At 42.9% G+C, this 24680-nt stretch overlaps 1 protein-coding gene across 11 annotated transcripts in view; it reads right to left on the reverse strand.

Annotated features, from left to right (window-relative positions):
- LOC125446654 (protein PRRC2C-like) overlaps window positions 1–24680 on the reverse strand; it is a 125967-nt gene that overhangs the window by 35637 nt on the left and 65650 nt on the right. For 6 of the 11 annotated variants that reach the window (XM_048520381.2, XM_048520391.2, XM_048520390.2 and 3 more), the window contains exons 7-20: window positions 22633–22871; window positions 21001–21086; window positions 16398–16537; window positions 15729–15819; window positions 14954–15164; window positions 12112–12207; window positions 11398–11758; window positions 10831–11003; window positions 9288–9603; window positions 8378–8564; window positions 4606–6852; window positions 3834–4045; window positions 3430–3578; window positions 2350–2518 (exon numbers count right to left, since the gene is read on the reverse strand). In XM_048520381.2, coding sequence (XP_048376338.1) covers window positions 2350–2518; window positions 3430–3578; window positions 3834–4045; window positions 4606–6852; window positions 8378–8564; window positions 9288–9603; window positions 10831–11003; window positions 11398–11758; window positions 12112–12207; window positions 14954–15164; window positions 15729–15819; window positions 16398–16537; window positions 21001–21086; window positions 22633–22871 — 4677 coding nt within the window. The remainder of the gene's footprint in view (window positions 1–2349; window positions 2519–3429; window positions 3579–3833; window positions 4046–4605; window positions 6853–8377; window positions 8565–9287; window positions 9604–10830; window positions 11004–11397; window positions 11759–12111; window positions 12208–14953; window positions 15165–15728; window positions 15820–16397; window positions 16538–21000; window positions 21087–22632; window positions 22872–24680) is intronic. The other 5 variants (XM_048520384.2, XM_048520383.2, XM_048520389.2 and 2 more) reach the window with 5 other exon arrangements.

Consider the following 24680-nt stretch of genomic DNA (forward strand, 5'->3'; position numbering starts at 1 on the left):
AGTCTAATCTTGATCATCAGTAAAGTGACAGAAGGTGTCAGTAACAGTGCTATCAAGCAGCACCTGATCAGCAATAACCTGCTCAGTGGCACCCAGTTTGGGTTCATCCAGGGCCATTCAACACCTGACCTCATTGTAGCATATGGATGTACATGGAATAGTGTAGGTAGGTGAGCTTTGGATTGGTATGACAGGTCGGCACAATATCGAAGGCCGAAGGGCCTGTTCTGTGCTGTAATGTTCTATGTTCTAAAAAAAATCACTTATTGCATTCCATCTGCCATGTTCTGGTCCATCCACCCAAGTCTGGACAAGTCTGCTTGAAGCCTTGCACATTTCTCAAACTGTTTTCCCAACTAGTTGCGCAACTAACAAATCTGCAAATGTTATTAAAATGCGTCCCTATATTTAAATCATTTGCAATAGTGAGCTGCGGCAGCTGTAGCATCAATCCTTGGGTCACAACCTGCCGTTCTGAGAACAATCTGTTCATTCTTACCGTTAACCAGTTTGCAATCCATACAGAATATTATTCCTAATTTAGTGTTCTCTAATTTTGTTTTAGAGAATCTCCTGTACAGTGTCTTATCAAGAGTCTACCAAAAATCCACTAACACATACCCAGTGATTCTACTTGATCTGGGCTACAAGCATGATTTCCTTTTCCACCATTATCTTCTACTGACAAAGTAATAGATCTGTGGTACTCCATTCTCCCTCTCTTCTTAATAATGGGGTTACAATTGTTATTTTCCTGCAATAGGATCCTCTCTGGAATCTTCAGAATTTTAAAGGCATCCACTGTCTCTATAGTCATCTCTTTCAACAAAGGTTGATCACAGAAGGTCTGTCTTTTCTGCAGCATCATGTATAGCCCTAAGTTTACAGTCAACTTTTTCATTCATTCACAGGGCGAGGGCGTTGCTGGCCAGGCATTATTTATTGCCCATCCCTAATAGCCCAGAGGGCAGGTAAGAGTCAGAGTTAGAGTCAATCACCCTGCTGTGGATCTGGAGTCACATGTAGGCCAGACCAGGTAAGGACGGCAGTTCCTTCCCTGATATTAGTGAATCAGATGGGATTTTGCAATCAACAATGGATTTGCAGTAATCATCAGGCTCAAATTCCATCATCTGCCATGGCAGGATTCAAACACAGGTCCCCAGAATGCTATCTGGATCTCTGGATTGGCATTCCAGCGATAATATCACGAGATCATTGCCTCCCTTTTCTGTTATTGCTATTGTTTCAGTGTGGTCACTGCTGCAACACAGCAATCATTAATCCCTTTTTGATACAGTAAATTGCCAAAAACAATATGATGATCACTAAATCTGATTTTGGTTCAGCGATAACTATTGGTCCAGACTGGGGAGAAGTTACCAACTCACATTTAAAAAGTATGTTGGGATCTATCACAATCACCCAGAACTGAAGGAGCCTTGGCTCCACCTCTCATCCAAAAGCCTGGGTTGTTCTCAAACTTCTGTATCAGGATTTCAGCCCACAATGTTCTAAATTAAGAGATACCCCACTGAGTCAGAACTAGCAACCCAAATTTCTCTGCAAAATTAATTTTGCAACAGCACGTAAGTATGTCACATTTTGATTGGAAAAATCTGATACAGGAACAATACTCAAATTGTTTCTACCTGTACTGTTAACCTCTCCTGGACACTCAGGTAGCTGAGAACACAAGGAAAAATTAAAAACCCAAGCTATATTTGTTCTTGCCAAAATGTTCAATGCTGCAAGTATCCCTTCGCAAAAACATTACTACACCTGCTGGAAGATTCTAACACATGCTGAGCCTGTCAATCTCCCACTGCCAGCAGCTCCTAGCAACCTTGTTCAAGTATAAACGGAAACAAATGTTGATAGTTATTGGACGAAGGCCATCATGATCAAACTCAGTTTGTCCTCATCTCATACGCATTCACTGCCAACTGGATTACAATTATTAAGAGGAGCTGAATTCCTGGCTCATTTCCGGACCAAGACACATGGCAGGTATCTGGAGATATTCTACAAGCTATTTTAACTAGATTAGTATTAATTTTTTTTTGCAATTGTGTCACACGAGACAAAGCAAAATGTTAGTGTACTCAAGGCAGTTTAATGAAAAGTTGCAGCCAAAATTAAAACCTCACTTGGCAAGCAAAAATATTTCTTAGAACATGTCATCTGGGTGTTGTGCACAAATAAACACGTGCCCAAGTTCTTCAAGCTTCTAATTACCTACAAGTCTTCACATGCATTTTAGTAAACAAAACGTCTACTTTGATACATTAAAACTTCTCATTCATGCCCACATTTCATGTTCCCATTTGTACTATGGAAATGACATACCAGAATGCGTGGTATTCCAAATCTGGGTTCCCAGATCAGCTGTGTTGGTCTGACCCTTGCAGCTTTCTTCAGACTCTATGTTACAAAGTGTCACCTTCTTAGACTGCTTTCTGGGGAAGCCAGGTAATGATGGATGCAGATTATCCATTGCACAGATTTTAACACCCTTCTGGCGAATAAAGATTACATTAAAGCTGTTAGGAAGTATCAGGTACCACAAGATAACCAAAACACATGATTCCAAATACAACAGCTCACTGCCAAAACCATTTCTTCTCCAATCCTCAAACTCAGCTGGCAGTCAGGCCTTGCACATGTGGCAGAATGCAAAAATCAGCAAATAGTCTTGGTCAACAAGGTTTCCAGTTTGATCGGCACCATTTCCTACTAATTTCGCAATTTGTTATTACAACACTCAGCCTGAAGGTCCAATAGGACTTTTCTGGGGGAGATTTGGTTGGGGGCGGGCAGGAGGGAGAGAAATTTAAAAATAAAGGGCAATGGGTAGCTATGTTCATTTAATTAATTTGAAATGGAACTAAGTTGAGTTTTATTTCTCTCAATCATCCATGCATCTCAGCACAAAAGCATTACCACCTCAGATTTTCTTCTGTACTGACATTCTACAATGAAGTAGCATCAAGATTTTGTGATTTTGCAAATTTGCTGCCTTTCTGAAACAGTTCACAACTGTATGTAGAGGAGCATCATATGCTATGGCTGGGTTGCAGATACAAGACTAGCAATGTTCCAAGCAACAAGGTCACTGACTAGAACTGACTTTCATTTTAAGTGTTGACCTGTACAAGATATGGATTCCAATAATGGCAGCCCCTGGAGAACAGCACAATCAAGCACACTTTTGTCCTTAAGTTACCTTTAGCATATGCCACCTTGGTTTTCAGCAAAGACTCAAATGAAATAAATAACATGGCTGGCCAATGCCATTGACTCTACCCTGAACACAAGACTAATCTGTGGCTTTATCATCTTTAATTGCCAATGGATATTCACCAACTATCTAGATTATCTTTAAACACAGGCTGCACTCCTGACAAGAGCTTGCATTGAACAGTTTACCTGCAGTAGATGCTCTTCCTTTTTGCGACGCTCATCATCCAGGATTCTCTTCTGACGTTTTGAAAGGACACGGGTAAAGCCGTCATTTAAAGGAGATACGGACTCATCATCTGCAGAAACTGCTGGGTGATCATCAATAATCACAACACCTAAAATAGTGAAGAAAAAAAGAGCAGGTAGGAAAATGGGTCAGTGCAAGAGGAAGGAGCAGAATTGGAACTGTATTCCCATTTCACCTTTTGACTCCACTTGGGGACACCACCACAATATAATTTTGGGTCTACCTACCTCATGGCATGATAATAATCCACCACTGCCGTAGGGACAATATGGAAGGGCAATATGCTCACAATAAACACATCACCTTAACCCACCCAGTTAAAAGACATTTTTCATGGACTTACTTGCATAGTTGTTCAGATCAAATTGTGTCAGCATGTCATTCTTCTCGTTCATTTTGCCAGGTGCCATTTTGCGATCCTTGTGACGGTTGTTGACTTCTGCAATGGCTTTCTGGATGGCAGCAGAGTCGCTGGGAATGATCCTATCCACTCTGAACACTGCACTCGCATTCTGAGGAAGAGCTGCGGTGAGAGTTGTCCGGTCTTCCACTGGCCTGCCAAGGTTACATTTCAAACTCTTTACTGGACTGCCTTACTTCCTCAATGGCACAGACTTGAAAACTAAACAGCTCTCCCCTAGACTTGATCAGGTTAAGTGCTGTACAGATACTTTAATATCCTACCCTACCCTACTCTTGAAGTTGCCCATTCATATCGAGATATGGTTCCACAGGCAATCAATCAGCAACCTCCAGTTGAGCACTGAAGAGGCCTTTCTTCAACAGAAAAGCCTAGACCACCTAGATATCAGCCATTTTAAAGCACTAAAATGTCAGCAATCATGGAGTTCAGTGGGTGATTGCAGGGGACACCAGAGGAGATTAGGGGCATTACAGTTCTGGTCTCATCTAAACTTCTTACAAGGGTCACTGAACAGATATTAGTAGCAGGCAACCTTGCTGATTTCTTCAATTACTCAGGCAACCAAAACCAAATGCTGCTATAATTTCCCCTCTACGAAGCACACAATCTGTCACAAAAAGCAGAAGTTGAGGAGCTTTCAACCTCATTCTTTTACCTCAACTTCACCTCATACCCATCGCTGTTCACTCACCTCCTATTCTTTGGGGAAGGCCAACTGCGCTTCTCGCTCCTCACAGATCCAGCACTATTTCGGTTGCTTTTGCCACTTGAATCTCCTGGGTTTGAGCGCCGATTCTGTCGGTCCATCCCAGGTCTCTGGCTGGAGAAGCTACGCTTGGACGATTCTTTCTTCTGGGCAGAGTTGGAATCAATTGACTTGATGCCCCCAGGGGCATTTTTCACAAACATGCCATCCTTATCCCGCCTCTCCGTGAAGTCACTGCTTTCAGAAGCAGTCTCCCATTCCTCATTAGCTTGGTCAGAGTTCTGGTTGGATAAGTCGGGGGATTTGGTGCCAGCAGCATTGCGCACAACCTCTTTGATCTCCTCTGTTTGCGGGTTGGGAGGTGGGTTTGGTGGCAAGGCTTCAGCAGGGAAGAGGTTTCTTTCGCCATTCATGCGGGCCGCCACCTCCCGCTCCTGCTTCAGGCGGCGGAACCGTGGCGGCTTGTCCTGCTGCTGTGAGCGCCCGTGACGCCGCCTCCTCGGTGGTTTGTCCAGGGGCCTCTCTGACCGGTGAGGCTGCCCCTCAGGCGCCGTAGACTCACCTACTTGAGTCAGTGGCTTCTCAGAGGGGTTTTTCTCTGACTCTTTGCCTGGGGGAACATCAGGAGGCCTGGTTTCTGGGGCTTTGACCTGCTCCTTTGAGGGCTGCTTCTTGGGAGGGGATACCTTTGAAGGCGGCCCCCAGCCTCCTTGCTGAGGGCGGCCACCTCCACCACCACCGCCGCCACCACCACGGGGCATACCTCCTCGACCTCGCCGAGACGGCACACCTCGTGGAGTGAAGATCCTACCACGTGAAGAGTCATTTAGCCGGGGAGGCATCTTGTCGGCAAACTTTGGGGGCTCTGCTCTGTTTTTCTTGTCAGCACGGCTTTGATCCGAATTTCGGAACTCTTTGGGAGGATCTTTGGAGCTGGAGGAGAGTTCTTTGTCAGAGTGAGCAACATCACTGGCACTCTCATGAGTCTCGCTGCCAGTCTCTGAGCCCCTCTGGCGACGGCGTTTGGGAATCTCCTCATATTCAGAGCCCTCGCTGCGCGTCTCACTGGGGTTCCGTGGCCTGAAAGAGCTCTTAGGGCCGCTCTCTTCCGTTCGGTACATGGGCTCCCTACAGCCTCTGAACTCCCTGCTGCGGCCTCTGCCTCCTCTTCCCCGGCCACCGTAGGCTCCTCGATAACCTCTTCCCCGCGAGAAGAACTCTCCACGTCCTCTGCCCCGGCCTCGTCCAGAATAACTACGGTCAAATGAATTATCTCTGTCTCTATTCCGCCGAGAGACAGGAGGGCCATTGTTCAAGTCCTTTTGAGGTGGTTTGGACGTTTTGACTTTCTCAGGCCTCTGATCCTTCCCAGAAGGCTTTGCCTTCCCTCTGTCATCCTGCACATTTGAGACAGGAGGGCCTTGTGAAGGCTTATTGGAGACAGACACAGAAGAGGCAGGCTGGCTCGCTTTCAAACTCGAAGACGACTCCTGCTTTGAAGGATCAGCCTCGGACTTGAATTCCTGTGGCTTGTCCTTCCCCTTAACAAGGGTCTTCTCTCCTGATGCAGGTTTGCCCTTCTCCATTTCCTGCTCACTGTCTTCACGCTTCATGTCCTTCAGTATTGGTTTTTTAATGGGGCCAGCTCTCCGAGCAGGTTTATCACTCATCTCGTCGCGATTTTTACTGCCAGGCCGTGGTCCCCATCGGGTTTCAGTCTTTGATTCCTTCCTCTGAGGCCTGTGCACATCCTGACGGTTGGATTTGTCACCTTTTCTATTTTCGTCTTGTTTGTTCTCTTTAACCGAGTGGTCTTCCTTGTGCTGCAGAACCTCCACAGCCTGAATGTGGGACGCTGCCTTCTTCAGAGTGTTGGAAAGTTGGCTAGATTCCCGTGACACATGCATCACAAGCTGTTCTACCTTCTTGTCTTCATTTTGCAGTTGGGTGGTTTCCCTTCGGATAGGCATTGGCTCCTGCTCCATCTTGCGCTCCAAATGTGAATGCTGAAGCTGGGAAGACATCTCAACCCGCCTATCCCTTTCCAGCTCTGCTTGAACACTGGGCAGGGAATTCTGCCAGGGGGCCTGTCTTTGCTCATCCAGGCGGTCCATCAGTGTGTATCGCTGCATCTGGGGAACATGCCGAGGTCCACTCTCAGAAACCTGTAGACCACTCACAAAGGACTGAGGCGGTCCTGTGTCTCGATGTCTGACTGGTGGGGTTTCACTTCTGTGCAAGAAAGAAAGCCCATGAGGAACAGATAATGGCGTAACATGTTACATTACAAAAGTGCTGAATAGCCTGTCATCACTTTTAAGCCACTAAAATATCACTAAAAATGTACCGTCTCAAAATTGCCGATATCCCCATCTTGCCCCTTCCTTTAGCAGTGACTCTTCCCAAATGGCACCTCAAAAGCTGCTGACAACTCTGCCCTTCCGACTGAAAAACTTTCACGTGAGCTTAAATAGCATGTGCTGGTAATCTGCTTGCAACTTGAAAAGGGAAACTTCTACACACACTGGACATCACAGCAAATCCCCAGACGCATTTTCTCTGAAAGATAACATGCTCAATTCCAAACGCAAGTTAGCCTATCCCATTACCATCCTCCCAACTAGTGAAGTATTGCTTGGGATCTGCTAACTTGGAACAAATTCGGTTTTAAATAATTCAGTTGTCAAGTTGTATCTGATGACTGAGCCCTGGCTACGTGTATCAACTACAGGTGTTCCAAGTGCTTATTCAGAATCACTTGATAAGTATCACTTGGAGATTCATTTGGGCTCATGTAGAAACATTGGATTGGACATGGAGGCACACATCTAAAATGCACATTGCTACAAATAAATGCTCATAAAAGCAGAGAATAGACTAGTTCTATTCCTCACAATTGGGCTATCTGAACTAAAATAATTGTATAAAGATGATGTCTGTTAAAACTGCATAAGTTGAATTCATAAATGGACTATTTCACTACAATCTGCATTTGAATCTAGAAAGAACATCAGTATAATTTTGGGGCATAGAACTGAAATGTCTAGGTTTCGTCCCTTGCATCTGCTTCTCCAGAGATACAGTTCATTTGAAATAAAGTGCTGTGATGATTTTCACTGCAGTAGTGAAGAAATAAAATATAATCTAATGAAATGATCAAAATAGGAAAAATCTTGAGAAGCAGACGTAGACTCTTTCCTCAGATGGAGAGTCAGCAACTTTAAAATGAACATCTTGAATTTTGCTAAAACAAAGTTATCAAAGGGGCAGTTGCAGCAAGGACAATGCCATCTTGAGAGATAAAAATGTGAACTGAATATCTGAAGCAGACTCAGACAACTTTGCACTGCAAAACATTTCTTAGGTCAAACTGAGAAAAGCCATGCCCAAAATGCCTAAATCACTGGCCAACTATGAGCACAACTGCTCGATTAAGGCAGTGTGATTAAGGCTTCCAAACCATTTTTTGCCAAGATGTATTTTACAGCTCTAAATTTTGAGCTTGGGACATTCAGCAGCAAACTAAGTTCCCTGCATCCAACACGGCGACAAATACATTCTGGCTCTGAAGCAAAGAAGTCTTTCACTGAAGTTAGACACTAACTATACTGTCTGTATTGCAGTTGGTTCAGAGAGTCTGGGCAGTTTCCTGCAAAACAAATCATCCATGAAGAAGCATCAACCACCAACACAAGTTACCACACCTCCCCAGGTATCAAAACGTCCTCACTCAGTGTCAACAAAAATCTGAACAGACCTCAAACTTTTGTCATCTTCATCATGTGGTCTTATTGGTGAAGGCAAAGGTCGCATCTCTGCTGGTGGAAACACATCACCAGCCCAAGCTAACTTGGGGTCAATGGGAGGCGTACCCCTCGTAGGGTGTCGGTCAAAGGGCTCAGATCCAGAACCACCACTATCTGAACGCTCACGAGCCATTAAACCTAAAATAAAATGAGAAATTAAAATGCGATGTCTTTCATCCTGCTCTTGCACTCTCGCTGGTCTAATGAAATGCCATTCACACAAAGTTGAGTTGCGAGCAAAAAAGTAGACTTTTAGGATTCAAACATTAAAACTAACAGAAAAATGGTAATGTTCAGTACTACAGGAACGAGCAAACAGAAGCCGAGAGAATTTGTTACCGGTGGCAGGGTCACTTAGTGGTTTGTGTTTCTGGCTCACGGTGCCAGGGAATCAGGTTCGATTCCAGCCTTGAGCAGTGTAGAGTTTGCACATTCACGTGTCACAGTCCAAACATGTGAAGGTTAGGTGGATTAACCATGGGAAATGCAGTGTTGCAGGGGTAGGGTAGAGAGGTGGATCTGGATGGGATGCTCTTGAGGGCTAGTAAGGACTCAATGGGCTGAATGGTCTGCTTCCACACTGTAGGAATTCTATGAAACTGCATGCGAGTTGAATTTGGATTAATCACCAGCAATCGCCCCTAGGATGACTTCTAGTCCAAGCTGACTCACAACAAAGGTGGCAGCAACGAGGATGCATGTTGTGGCTCAATCCACCATTCAAAGTTAAATAAATGCTGCAAGTTCTCGACTTAAAGAAGTGTGCATCCTTCTGGATTTCAACAAGTAAATGACAAAAGAAAAAACAACATAGGTCAGGGCAGTGTTGGATAATATTTTCTACGCCAGAAGTTGCCTCACCTGAAGGATGAACGCTAGCTGGGAAGTAGTCCATAGGGGGCCTGCCTTGCAGCATACGAGGGTCCATGTATGGAGGCATCATCATCCAACGTGGGTCATAACCCATCGGGGGCATAGGTGGTGGTGGGCGGCCAATGGAACCTGGGTACATGGGTTTCTGCTGCTGAGGGTGCATGGGTGCCGACGGTGCCATGGCAAGAGGCTGCGGCTGTGCTGGTTGCTGCGGGGGGGCCTGCTGGGAAGACTGATGCTGCTGCTGCTGCTGATGGTGTTGCTGATGCTGTTGCCACTGCTGCTGCTGTTTAAGAAGCTGCTCCTGAATTTTCAAGATAACACACGTCACAAATACTATCAGGTGTCATAGCACTACAGTTCATGCACAAGAGACTTGAAAACTGTACTGTCATTTCCCTGACCTTTGTCTTTGATCAAAAGAGGAGGCTAAAGGTCTACAGGCTTGCAGCCTGACTCAGCAAACTACCCTTATCCAGTACTTTGCAGTGGGAGTTGGTCGGTCAATTGACCACAGGGTGGTATCATAGCCAAGTGTATTGTTATTCTTACTTGACATTCCCACCTCAGTGGTATCTGGATTAACCAACTGGTCTTTGAACAGAGGCCTGTTAAAAATCTTGCACAGCATCGTGCCAGACATAACTTTCTGACCACGTTTTCTAATTGGACCTCACTTTTTGTCAGATCTCCCTGTAGCCCCACAAACCTGCTTAAAAAAATGAGCTTCATCGGTATTCAAACTCTTCTCTGACTCAGTCATCATTTTGTGTATATTGAAATATGGACTGTCTGCCAACACCACAAGTGTCAAAAGTTGGAGGTGGGACAGGCCACACAACCTCAGCATTATTTCACGGCAAAAGTTGTGCTGTATAACTATGACTCTAATAAGTCAAAATCTATTACCAGATCTCCTCTTTGATGGAGAGCAAACCGAACAAATGGTAACCACAAATGCAAAAAAGCCTCCGTTACAAGTATGATGTGATTATCTCAGCCAAACTTGGTCTCAAGAACACAGTATCCCTGAGACTGTTCATTCATAGCTGATCCATGATCCAAAGCCAATCAGCCACCAGTGCACATCAGTTCTCAAGTCTATGCTTACAAAAATTTTTCAGTTCCAGGTTCAGAATTAACTAACCCAATCTCAACTGTATCTAGAGTTGCAAACTTTCACCTTGAGTGTGTAAAAGCATTTCCTAATTTTACTCCCGAAAGATCCATCTCCAATTCTAGACTATGCCCTGGAATTAAATCAAGGCAGCAATAGCTTCCTTTGTCTAGCCTATTAAATCCTCAACTATCATTTGCTCCATACAAATTACGTGCACAAGACCAAATAACATACATTGATCGTTTATTCTGTTCTTCTGCTATTTCCTGTGGATTGTTCATTAATTTACATGGAAAACAAACAGAAGTTTATTTAGTTTTCCATGCAAATTGCTCCAGTGTCTGTGCAACTGAAACTACACACTGCCTTAATTTCAGGTGAGAAAAGTTTATTTGCCATCACACCGTTTACCTGCTGCTGTCTTTGAAATCTGGGCGGCAAGGACTTCTGGTACTTGGAGTAGCCTTGGGAGGGTGGAGGTTGTCTTCCCGGTGCCACTGTTTCTACCTTGGACTCAACTCTCACCACCCCTGCCTCCTCTTTCGCTTCAACGGTTTCCTTTTCAGGAGGAGCTGGGGGTTCAGCTGGGAGCAAAAAAGCCAAAAACAAATCAGTATTACAATTGACGTGTTCTATTCTAGACCCTCGAAGGAAGTCTTAAGTTAAAAGCTTGCAGCTATTGCTTGGACCCCAGTCACCTGTGAAATGGCAAAGAAAAACTTCTTGGTAAAACTTATAAAATCTTCATCTTGCCGCAAAATATTCTCCATTCTAGCCAGCTTGTCAATTGGAGGTATAGCAGGCCTGCCTCGCAGGGTGGGAAAGACTAAATGAAAAAGGCCACAAGCACTTTTCACCCAAAACACGACAGGAACATAAGGTTATGTGCATGGCCAGTTGCAGAGCAGCATCCGAACTCAAAGCAGGGAGAATCACAAGCAAAATGCTAGTATTCTTTAAATAGTAAAAATCAAATACCTTGTGTCATTTCAAAACTGCCGCTGCTGGCTGTTCTCTGCCGTTTATTGGAGCCCACAGGCTCTTCATTCTCTTTTTCCTCTGAAGCCTCTTCTTTCTCCTGCTCAGACTTCTGGCGTTTCTCAGAGGCGCCAAACTTCTCATCAAGTCTCTTTAGCTTTTCTGCACAGGCAGCTCGACGCTCCTCTTGCATGCGGCGTTCCTCTTCCTCACGCCGCTTTCGTGCCCGCTCCACAGCGGCGGAGATCTCACTTGATGACTGCTTGCGCCGCTGACGCCAGGCCTCATCTTCATCTTCACCCACGGGAGCCTTTTGATTTACCAGGGAGGGGCTAGCTTTTTCCTGGGGAACTGTAGCCTGCTAGTGGGAAAGAAATACATCTCCCATCAGATTCACCACAAGTTCTGGACTGATCAAAGGATGCGTTGTACAGCATGACTGCAGGCAGAGGGCGTGGTGCCTTTGCACAGACCGTGTGTGTTGAAACATCAGGCTTTACAGAGATTTATTATCAAGGCTGCTTGAATCAAACTGAGCATTAAGTTTATTCCGTGAACAGCCAGAAATTTCAGAAGCACCTCAGCTACACCTTTAGCTGACAGGTTTCAGGAGGTTAGAGATAGCAACACTATCCCAGAACACTAACAGAACAAAATGCTGGCCACTTCAAAATAATCAGTCATCTACCATAACCTATTGCTAACCCTACAAACCTGGTGCATGCTGGGGGAAGCGGCCTGCCTGTAGATGCTGTACGAACCTTGAGCAACCTGATGCTCGTGAGGTGAGCACATGCCTGTCCTTCGACCCTAAAAAGACATAGTTATTGAGTTTAAACTATTAAGAATTTTACCCCAGTGATAAGTGTTAGGTGGAGAGGTGGGGAGGGGAGGGTAGGGTAGGGTAGGGTAGGGAAGGGATAAGTGAAGTAGAAGGGGCAGAATTAAAAGGCAGACTTACGTACCCAAAATCTTTTATGATCTGCAGAAATAATTGTCCCCCAAAATCAAAGAACATTGGCAAGTTAAACTTTTAGCAGTATAGTTTTGCTTGGATTTCTACCTTAAAAAGTTAGTGCTGGGCGAACACTTTGCATTTCAGATTCACAGTGGGGCAGAATCAAACAGTTCGAGACCATGCACTACAAGGGTCCACTACACTTTCCACCCAGAAATATTGGTTGAGTTTAGATATGGAGTAAAGCTCCATCTATCATATTCATTTCAGGTACAGGAATCAGGAAAAGATGCAACACTGATAGAATTACTTGCAAAGAACCCACAGTGTTTGATGTTGTCATCAGATAGAAAGGACCTTTACCACATTTTTTTTAAAAAACAAAAAAAGCAAGATATAGTTCAATACAGCTGCAATTTGCTTTTAAGTATTTTGGTTACTCATTTATAACCCTGGACAGCAAATTATTAAATTGCCCGGTGGACAACTGAATCACATACCATTTGTTTCCCTAGTATGGATCACAAGAAAGCAACTGAATGAGTTCTGGAGGTCAATTGCAGCACTTGTACTGCTGTCTGGTTGCGTCTCAGCTGAAAAATCAATCCTAAACACCATCTGATCTCCACCAAGAATAACAGTCCTCACTAAGGCATCATTGAGATTAATTGCTGAAATGTAATCAGCTCGCAGTATTGGCACATGGAAGGTTTTTAAACATAGAATGGGAACAGGCCCGTAGGCCCATTTTGTTGCCATTCTAAACTGATCCCATTTGCTCACACATTGTTTATGCATCTGTCTGAATGCCTCTTAAATTGTTGCTATCTTATCTGCTTCTAACACCTCGCCAAGCAGCACGCCCCAGGCACCAACCACCCTCTGCATTGAAAAGTGGCCTCTCACTTCCCTTGAAGCATTCCTCCTTTCATCTAAGTCTATGGTCCCTTTTATCTGACATTTGCACCCTACTCCAGGCCTCTCAATGTTACATACTCCTATCAGGTCACGTCTTTAGTCTCTGACATTCTAGCAAAAACAATTTGAAGTTTGTCCAACTTCTCCTTGTCGCTAATATGCTCCAATCCAGGCAACACCCTGGCAAACCTCTTTACCACCCACTCCAAAGCCTCTAAAACCCTTCCCATAGTGTGGCAAACTTTCCAACTGTTGGTCTGTCATATCCCTTGACAACTTTCCTGATCATCCACAACTTCACCAATTTGTCTTCCACAAAAACTTACTAATTAGACCACCTACATTTTCATCCAAATCATATGATTTTTATTATAGTCTAATACCCCGCCCACCACCCACACCTAAAAACAGAGGTTCCAGCACTGATCCTTACTGAACATCTCCAGTCACAGAGCTCCAGTTCAAAAAAAAGAGTCCACAACTACCCATCTTCTACGACCAAGCCAATTTCATACTCTGTGAGCAACTCCCTGTGGATTCCATGTGACTTGATCTTCCACACCAGCATACCATGAACTACTTTATTAAATACTTTAGTAAGTCCACGTAGATAACGCCCCCTGATCAACTTCCAATCATTTTCATTACTTTCTCAAAACTCAATTTTGGGACATGTCCTGCCATGCTGACTATCCCTAAATAAACCCATTATTTTCCAAATGAGTGTAAATCTTGTCCAAGAATCTTCAATAATTTACTTACCACAGACGTAAGGCTCATCAGCCGATAACGTCCTGGATTACCCCTGTTGCCCTTCTTAAAGGATCAATATTGGCTACTCTCCACTCTTCTGGGCTTGCTTGTGGCTGAAGTGGATATAAAGATCCCTGTCAAGGCCCCAACATTCCCCTCCCTTGCCTTCTTCAGTATCGTGGAATAGATGCCATCAGGCCCTGGGAACTTATCTACCACAATGTTATCTGAGGCATGCAACTGCTCCTCAATATCAGCATGCCCTAGCAAATCCCAATTTTCTCCAGTTCCCCAGAGTGACACCTGCTCATTTGTCAAGTCTAGTCTGGAAAACTGACAATGGACCTCAAGACTACAAAAGCTACCTTCAAAATGATTCCAAGAGGTGAAACAAAAAAACTGCTACTTTGGTTTTAAAAACCAATTTAGTTCAGAAATAAAAAAAGTTTTCGTTGAGAATTTTTCATGTCCCCTAACAATAATCACACCAGCCCAAATGTGAACAAGCATCCTTAGTATTGTAACAATTCCAACACCAGCAATCTGATAGGATGCCAACTTAAAATCAACTGGTAGTAGCTGTCGCCTTGAAACTGCCGTCTCCAGGAAACAGGCTGATTGGCTGACGCAACCTCACTTTATAGATGAGCCTTTCGGTTTAGTATTTATCTAGCGGCAAGAATTCGGAAACCAACATTGTTCCATACTGGAATTAGTGTCGAAAACAAGGGGGCTTTGAAACGATCATTTGGGAAATCAAAGTTTCTTTCAACAGGGCTTCAACAGTATTTGACTGTCAAATTAGTTTGATTGAAAACCCGACAGATTGTACAAAGCCTTTTCATCTCATTTACTGAGATCACGCTACTAGAGAAACCCGACAGAGGCAGACATCAGTCATGAAAAGAAATGGCAAATTATATTGACCTCTTGGCGACGTACCTGGTGATCCACAGCAGGACCCCAGCTCGCAGAAACTCTGGGTGGTTGGGGCCCAAGCGGACCCAACTCAGTCTGAGCAGATATCGGACCTTCACCCCGACCTGCTTTGACAGACAAATGCTCCTCTGAGGGGGGATCCTTCTTGTTCTCAGAGGTACGCAACTCCTGTCTGTCTGGTCGACTTGTCTGGCCATCCCTGCACAAAAGAATAAGATGGTTATTTTCATCAATGCACAGAGCAACCTTGTCCAGACTTGGATCATGGCAATAATAACTAAGCATTTATCTATCAGATGACCGCATTAGAATGATTATTTTGTTGAGTCCCCAGCCAAATATGGAAAAACAACTGTAGTGAATTGGTGTGCAATTAGCCATAAAACACATGCAAATGGAAAAACTGGAGGAGCAGACAGTGGAACTAACAATTGTATAAACGGGGCTTTAAGAATCAAGAATCAAACTCAACCACAAGAAATGAATAAATTAAGGTAACAAGTTATGTTTGATGAAATCATGACTAGATTACTCAGTCGAATTCTCCTCTTTTAGTACAATGTAGTGTAATCGAAGCTTTGCCTTTGTAAAGGATTTCTCCACATTATTAAAATGTGGCTAAACCCTACAAAATCACAAGAGCACAAGTTCAAAACAAGACCTCACAAACACAAATTGAATTTAAAAGATGCAAAAAATTCTGATCTACAAATTCTGCACTTCTTTGCATTTATTGGGATTAACAAATGTTTTTCACACTGACCAGTTTTCAGATTTCCCCTTTTCGGCATCATCGTCGTCTTCATCATCACTGAATTTTAGCTTTTCTGTGTAGTCTATTTCCTCGTGTGCTCCTGTAAGAGTAAAGATACAAGTGGTGGAACAAGCAGAATGGTGAAATGCTAGCTCAAATTTCCACTTCCATGATGTATTGTCCCTGGTCTAGATCAGCAACAAAACAGTTTAAAAGTACAGTGAACCACACAATACCCACCCACAAAGTAAAACAATTTCTGTACCCACCCCACCACTCTTTGGAGATACACTTGCTCCAGTTATTATGATACATTAACTATGCAAATACAAGAGAAAGTTTTCTTTAGTTCCCAGTTCTCTAGTAACCGCGAACCCAACTTTTTTTTTTGGGGGGGGGGGGGTGGGGTAGAGCAGAAGAGCACAAAGACAGCAAGATTTGAGAAGTAACACAACTGGTTAAAATCACAAGTCCTTTTTGGTTGATACTATTTATATTTCCAAAACTCCACAATAACGAAGTTATGTTGCTGTTTGTCTCAGTGCCATGTCCCAACAGCATACAAATTTAAAACACTTGCTTGGTGTGAAAGTAATTCCCAGAGACTTTCTGGTAGCTGAAAAATTAAAATAAGAAAGGTCACAATAGGAGATGTTCTCCCAGCCCTTATAGATTTACCAGCCCATCCATCATCAGTCTCATTTTCAAGCTCATCAAACTCTTTCAAGTCGTCCTGTTTGAGGATGGAGGGTCTTTTCACTGCTTCGGACATCCGCGTTGGATGCGGAGGAAGTCGAGGTCCTGGTACACGAGGAAATCTATGAAGAATTGTACACAAAGGTGCTATTGTTTTATATGTGGTAAAGGCAAAGCAAAGTAAATGAGTTCAGTTCAAAGCCACAAAAGCTGTATTCAAGATCTTCCCCATGAAAGGAGGTTCGTTTCCAGCTCTCCTCTTTCATTTTAATTGGTGAGAGATGCCGGAACATGGTGCCCAAGTACACAAGCTACTGATTTTCCAGTACCTTACTGCAGTGATCTTTTCCCAATTTAAATTTTTCTGTCATTTGAAATTGAGCCCTCAGCTGCTGAGATCACAAGATCTAGGATCTCACTTACGCACATGACTACCTTCAACATCTACCTTCCTTTAAATTGATACAAGATACATGGAGCAAAGTTTTTGTTCATCTGACCTAATCCCTCACATACACAGATGTCAAATTTTGCATTGATACTGCTCGTGTGAATACCTTCCTGTTGAAAGCACTGTTAATTTTGTGTTCATATGCTTATTTAGTTCCCCACTGAAGGCCTCTTCGAATTTGCTCCCATCTCATTCTCAGGCAAATTCTGACCATTTGTAGCCAGGAAAAAAATACTCTTACTGTTGTTGTTTTGACAATCACTTCAAATTGGTGCCCCATGGTTCTTGGGCTTTCTGCCATTGGAACAATTTATCATTTCATACTTTATCCAGACTCATCATGACTTTTAAAACCACTAATAAATTTCCTCTCTACCTTCTCTACACCAAGGCTCAGCTTCTACAATCTAACACTGTTACTTAAGCTCATCATCCCAAGTACCACTCTTAAAACCTCTTTATTTAAAAGTCTTCATGTTCTTCCTGAAGAACAGTGCCTGAAATTAGACAAGGTGCCGGGGTATTATAAAAAGGCTATTCCTTACATGCAAGTATTTGTATGATTTCTGATTGTGGTTAATCTCAAGCTCTATCCATATCAGGTAAAATGTCTAAACCCGCACCATCTTGGGTCCAAACATGGCTGAACAAAGAGCAAAGGTTTTGGCTTCTGACCATCTCCTCTGGGCTCAGGCAGGTCCCTTCAGCCACATTCCCATTTGCCAGTCTCTTGACCACTGATCCCCAACCCACAAGACAGGAAATTTCTGGAGCCTTGACAAATCTTTGTATCCTCTTTAGCCACATATGAGGGTCCAGAAGGCTGGAGAAAAGCCAATGGTGTTCTTTTAAGGGCAGGAACAGGGATAATTCAGGAAATTATAGGACAGTGAGCTTTACAATAGAAGTTACTGGAGAACATTAAGGACAAGATTTACCCACACGTGGAAAAGAACAGACTTATTAGGGTCAGTCAGTATAGCTCTGGGCATAAGAGGAGGTCTTGAATTTTTTGAGCAAGTGGCCAATATTATTAACGAAAGTAGAGCAATGTGTGTTTTCTACATGGGTTTTAAAGCATTTAACAAAATCCTTCCAAGATAGGCTGGTCCAGAAGATTAAATCAGATGGGACCCCAAAGGGAATTGGTAAGCAGATACAAAATTAGCTTGGACATAGCAGAGAGGGTAACTGTGAGAGGCAATTTTCCGACTGGAGGTCTGGGACCAGAGGTGCTCTTATAAGGATCAGTGTTGGGGCCTTTGTAATATGATTTAGATGCAGGTGGTCTGACGAGCAGGTTTGCCAATTTTCTGTGCCGTCTACAGAGTTGTAGATAGTAAGGAAAGTTATCAAAGAATACAGCAGGATAAAAATCATTTGGAAAGTTGGGCAAAGAAATGGCAATTGGAGTTTAATCCGCACAAATGAGAGGTGATGCTTTTTGCGAGTACAAATGCAAAAGGAAACTCAGTAAGCGGTAGGGCCCACAGGAGCTCTGATACACCAAGGGGTCTTGAGGTCCAAATCCCTAGCTCCCTGAAAGGGGCAACACAAGTGGGAAACAGGACAGCGGAGGAATATGGTATCTTTGCCCTCATCAGTGGGGCATTGAGCATAACATTTCCAAATCCTGTTACAGCTGTATAAAACTTTAGTTTGGCCACATGAGTATTGTGGGGACTCCAAGTCACCACACTACAGAAAGGTCATGGAGGCTTTGGAGAAGGTGAAAAAGGTTTACTAGGATATTGCCTGGATTGGCATGTATTGGTTGTAAGGAGAGGTTAGACAAACTTGGAATGTTTTCGCTCCAGTATCAGAGTCTGAGAGGTGACCTGATACAAGAATATAAATTTGAAAGGTATGGATAGAGTGGATAGCCAAAGTCTTTTTCACAGGCTGGAAACGTCAACTACCAGAAGGCATAGATTTAAGGTGAGAAGGGGGGAAAAAGTGTGTTCAAGAGTACAGGAGCCTGGATCACACTGCCAGAAGTGCTGGAAGCAGATACGAATGTTTAAGAGGCACTTAGACATGCAAGAAACAAAGGGAAATGGACCATATGAATGCCAATAGGATTAGTTCTGGATGTGAGTTTGCTCGCTGAGCTGGAAGGTTAGTTTTCAGACGTTTCGTCACCATTTTAGGTAACATCAGTGAGCCTCCGACGAAGCGCTGGTGTTATGTCCCACTTTCTATTTATCTGGTTAGGTTTCCTTGGGTTGGTGATGTCATTTCCTGTTCTTTTTCCTCAGGGGATGGTAGATTAGGAAATGACATCACCAACCCGAGGAAACCTAACCAGATAAATAGAAAGCGGGACATAACACCAGCGCTTCGTCGGAGGCTCACTGATGATGCTACCTAGAATGGTGACAAAACGTATCTTCCAGCTCAGCGAGTAAACTCACATCCAGAACCTCAACCCGAGCTACAAATCTTCTCAAAACTCGCTAATAGGATTAGTTTAGAATAGCAGTATGACTGGCAATAGACATAGTGGGCCAGACAGCCTGTTCCTATGCCATAGGTTTGACAAATCAAGAGTCTGCCTCCAAGATGAAATCCTCCTCCATTCAGGAGCATTTCTCACAGCAGAAAGTAAGCCAGGCTACCCTGAAGCACAGCTGACAGAGACTGAACCCAGGGTTTGCTAAGTCTCTTCTCCTTTGGTCTGTGGGGTCAACACAATCTTGGTCAACGTGAAAATGATCAACCATCATTTTCAATTTGGCTTCAACCCCCGCCCAATTGCAATATGCCCTGCCTACTGCTCATCCACATTTAATCAAAGGTTGGGAATCCCCCCTCAGCTGACCAAGTAACTTTTCTGCTCTGTCAAAGAGTCACCAAACTTGCTGAGCTTTTCCAGCATCTTTGTTTTTGTTCCTGATTTACAGTGTCCGCAGTTCTTTTGGTTTTTAACTTTTCTGCTCTCTCTGGTGTTCCTTGTCTATATGGCTGAATATCTTGCCAACTGTTGTATATGTCTATTGAACTATTTAATTTTCCTTCTCATAACAGCCAGACATAAAACATGCCAAATGGAAGCTTGAAACAAGCCATTTTTCCAAAGCAGGAGGCATGGCAAACTGCAAAGAACATAAACATAACTTTTTTCTAGCAACAATTAGCTCTGAAGTGGGGCTGGGGGTTTGGGTGGTGGGCGGGGGGGCATCATTGGCCCTAAAACATTAACTCTGATTGTCTCCACAGTTGCTGCCAGGCCTGCTGAGATTTTTCAGCAATTTCTGTTTTTGATTCAAATTTCCAGCATCTGCAATTGTTTTGTTTTTTTAAAAAAAACACACTGGCATAAAGGCCCTCTTTTGTTGTAAACTCTATGGACAAATGAGAAAAAGTCTTTTTTTGTAGGTGAGAAGCAGGTACAGAAAGGATACAAAAACAATGGGGCATTTCAAATTGGGCAGGCCATGAAAGATTTATATGATGCCGAATGCTACCATTGACTTTAACGAAGAGAAAAATTACCTGCCAGCTTTGCATCCAATCCTATACATTTCCCAAAAGGCAAATCAGAGCCATGATATATCCCAAATTTAAGACAAAAAAAACTAGAATCCGTTTTGCTTTGCCACCTCATTCCCACACACTTGTCCCAATGATAGGCATCTCTTCCAGTGTTCTTTGCAAGAAATGCTGCCCATGAAATGATGGTTAAATGACAACGATGCACGATGTGTCAAGAAAACTCTACAAGTTCAGTGTTACGATAATTTTGGATTAGAAAATTAATATTGCAATAAGGTGCCAAATCAAGTCAGTAGAGAACAAACTTGGAAGGTACCTTTCAAGATATCACAAGGGACCAATGAAGCACTTTTGAGGTGCACACACTATTGTATTCAGGTCCACAAAAGAGGATTGAGAAAAACCCAATGCCCATTTTTCCGATTTTTGAAGGAAATGCCTTGGGGCATTTCGCAACAAACTACATTTGTGAGGCATTCAAGTCTCTAGATTGGGATCTGAGCACATTAACTTTCTGGCTCAAACACAGCAGTGCTCTGATCAAAGCAAGTCTAATACCAGCTTCTAAAAAGTATCAAAATTGCAAGTACTGACTTTGACTTGCAACTACAAATTACCACTCAGGAGAAAATAACTTACTTGCTGGCATCGGGTGGTGGGTATCTGTATGGTCCCTGTGGTCCATAAGGCGTAGGAAACGGTAAACCACAATATGGGGAATACATCTGAAAACAGCAAAATGACAGAGGGGTCAAGGAAAGTGGGCTAAGCAACTATTTGATTTTCAAGCCAGGCTAGTTAATAAGGTAACTACTACTTTTTTCTTTGAACTACTAAAAGTCATGTATTTTATAGTCTTTGTCATGACTCAGAGACAAGTCAGAATTCTACAGCTGCACTAAAACTGAAATGCAGTTATTGTTTTAGATGCAAACCCGGACATTTTGATGAAAAAAGTGCACAGGTTAATTGTTTCTAATAGCTTCAAAGCAGGAATATGATTTCAGTGTCAGAACTTTCTGCTCTCCTTTAAACGAGTACCAAAATATTTAAAATGTTCATCTGAATTGTCACAGCATTGCATTTTTCATGAAGTAGCATTCCCTCAGTCATATGCTGATACATCAGTGTTCAATTTCCAAAGTGAGGCTTGAATTGACAGCATTTTGTCCTACTATGAACTGAATCAAGCCAACTCATGGGTGATTCAAAACTGCAACGATAGATTGCTGGGGCACAGCACTTAGCCTCATGCCAGCATGATTAAGTTTTGGTCAGCCACAGAGGAGCTGGATCAAATGAATAAACTGGTCACAACTGACAAAATTGTTCCTTTGTGTGGAGTAATTAGAGCTGATCGCCAGCTGCTCTGACCTTTTACACAATTCAGTCAAAAAATGAACACATAACAATCCACATACATCTGCGTACACATCTGAAAAAACTGAATCAATTTAACTGCTAAGATGTTTTGCACAGGCAGAAACATGTGCAATGGCACCTGTCCAAAATCATAACTCTCCAGCCTTTCTTTCTTGCAATCTACAAACTCTTGAATTCAAGCCTGTCATCAAACTTCAACTTCTTGCAGTAAGCTAAGCCTTCCAAGCTTCTTGTTGTCGTCAATAGGTTTCAATTAAAAGTGGTAATGTTTTAGAAATAAACTTGAGCAAAAAGGCAACATTATAACTTAATCTACTAGAACTTAAATTGTGAACTGCTGTTGCCTCAAGGATGGCTATGGTGGTTTATCTGTGGCAAAGAATATAAGTATATCAACGGTATTCCTTTCAAACCATTACATTATCATTTAACCCGCCACCTCCTTTTCACTATCATACAACTGCGATAGCCACAGTGCTGTGGCTTCGAGTAACAATCTGACTGATGACCCATGGTGATCTTGTAAAGGAGTTCTGGTCAGCACTGCTTTTGTAGACTGATTGCAAAATTTTGCAAGGTTTCCATCACATGCAAAAATGCTGAGATGCTTAACAGTGATGTCATTTGCTATGGGAATGTTGTCACTAACTATAAACTGGATCTTAAATGATACAGCTGGAATTGTCAGTCAAATCTAGTCTTCAAGGGGAGGGTTTTAGTTTTAAATGGGGGATACATTGTGAAGCAATGGAATACGGTTAGCACCCATTAATTACTGGAAAAAGTTCACCATATTAGTTTTCAAAACAGATTAGCATTTTATGTGAACTACTTTCAGCTGCAAGTTTTCCTACGATCTCCTTTGCCCACCAATTCTCAGCTACTTACGAAAGCTGGCATCATCCCCCTAAATGGTGGAGGGTACGGTTGGGGAACTGCCTGTTGTGGTACACCGACCCCTGGTCTAGGTGGTTGTTCGGCCATCCTTGCAGTCACCTTCTGGTCGGCTGAGGATGCTGTAGAGCTTGCTGCTTCTTCTGGGCTTAGCTCTTTGGTTTCCCCCTCGATCAAAGAGCCACCCGGAGCACCCAAATTCCGCCCACCACCCTCCCTCCAGCTGGTCACATCTATGAGAGGAAAAAAAAAGCAAGAACGTTATCACAACCCTCAAAACACTATTTTCATTTTAAATGGGAGTCTATCCCCACACAAGGCAGCATTTTTTTGTCACCACTTTAAGTTCCCTTGGGGCTGTGCGTTTCAATAAGATCACCTTTCATTCTTTTAAGCTCCAATGGATATGGATCAGCCTTTTCAACTCATTTTCTTTCCTTCCAAAAAGGAATCTCTTCATCCCAGAAGGATCTGGGTGAATCTTCTCTGCACTGCTTCTAATTCAAGATTTTGGGCCAAGTGCTGGAAAATGGGATTAGCATGGATAGGTCAGCACAGACCCAATTAGGCCAAAAGCATCTCGTGCTCTGACTGCATGACTACAACTCTACTGAAGTTATACTCTTTCCTAAAATGAAACTAAAAACTGGATACAGTCTGAACAATACCCTAAACAAAGCAGCAGAATCCCCCTACTTTTAAAAGGGCCATTATCCCTCAGATCAGGTGACAACATTCCACTTGTCTTCCTAAATCATTTGCAGTAACTGCATACAAATTTTTTTTGAACCCAGATCCCCCTGGAGCACAGGATTTGCAATCTCTCATTTTAGATAATATGCTGTTTCATTGTTTTTCCTGCCAAACTGGACAAATTCATATTTTCCGACATCCCACTATCTGTCAATCTTTTCTCCATTCAGACGATCAGAGTTCCTTTTGTCGGCTCTTTATGTCCTTCTTACAATTCACTTCTTTTATCTGTGATAGCGGGAACTGCAGATGCTGGAGAATCCAAGATAACAGTGTGGAGCTGGATGAGCAGGCCAAGCAGCATCTCAGGAGCACAAAAGCTGACGTTTCATAACGGCACCTTTCTTAGCTGCTTAGCTAAACCCAGCAACAGCAAAGAGAATGCTTAAACCACTTGTTACCTCAGCTTTAAAAGTTGTATCATCAGTGCAGCTACATCAATACCTTTTTATCAAGGCATAAAAGGAAGCCAACAAGAGAAAGTGCATGAAATTTGATGATCTTTAGAATAACCTTCTCTCTCCACCACCCCTAACTGACAACAATTTGTGCACCGCATCCGTTATTCAGCTTGGCAGAAACTGTAATTTCAGGTGTCTTTACAATGCCTTCCTCTGAAGATCACAGTCCTTGCTTTCAAAGCAGTCATGATTCACTTCTGAAAGAGATTCATGCTTAACAAACACCCCTTGAAACAAAGGCAACCTGACCCAAGTTTTCAGAAGTACACACAGACATTATAACCTTGGTGTGGTCAAATGCAAATAAAGTTCAAAGTCAAAACGATGTTTGAAATATACAGGACACAACAGCTGCAAAGCAGAAAAATGCATTAATGTTTCCATTGTAGCTCACAGCTATGTTTGAATGAACTGTCTGCATCAAAACCCAAGTCATTCTTACTTGTCAATTTGATGGTACTGTATGTTATCAGTTTCCTTGAGGATTCTGGTGCGTAATGTCTTTTAAAAGTGAAAAATGCTATTGTATGAAGGCAGCCAGTTGAGTTCAGACTATCACAATGTATTAATACAATAAATATTAAAATGTTCAGGTGAAAATCTTGAAATACTCAAACTCAATATCTGAAAATATCAAAATGACCCACTTAGGACGATACCCTAACCCAGACCTTCCACTGGCAATTAAAGATCGACAATAATTCTCACCAGTGTCACTCCTATTTCCAAAGACTCCTTGTAAGAAACTCATGGCAAAAGCCTGATCTAGATCAAAATCTAAATGCTGCAGAAAATTAATAGAGGAGAATCTAAACTTTTACAATAGAA

This window comes from Stegostoma tigrinum, chromosome 34, assembly GCF_030684315.1.
Source record: "Stegostoma tigrinum isolate sSteTig4 chromosome 34, sSteTig4.hap1, whole genome shotgun sequence".
Classification (NCBI taxonomy): Eukaryota; Metazoa; Chordata; class Chondrichthyes; order Orectolobiformes; family Stegostomatidae; genus Stegostoma; species Stegostoma tigrinum.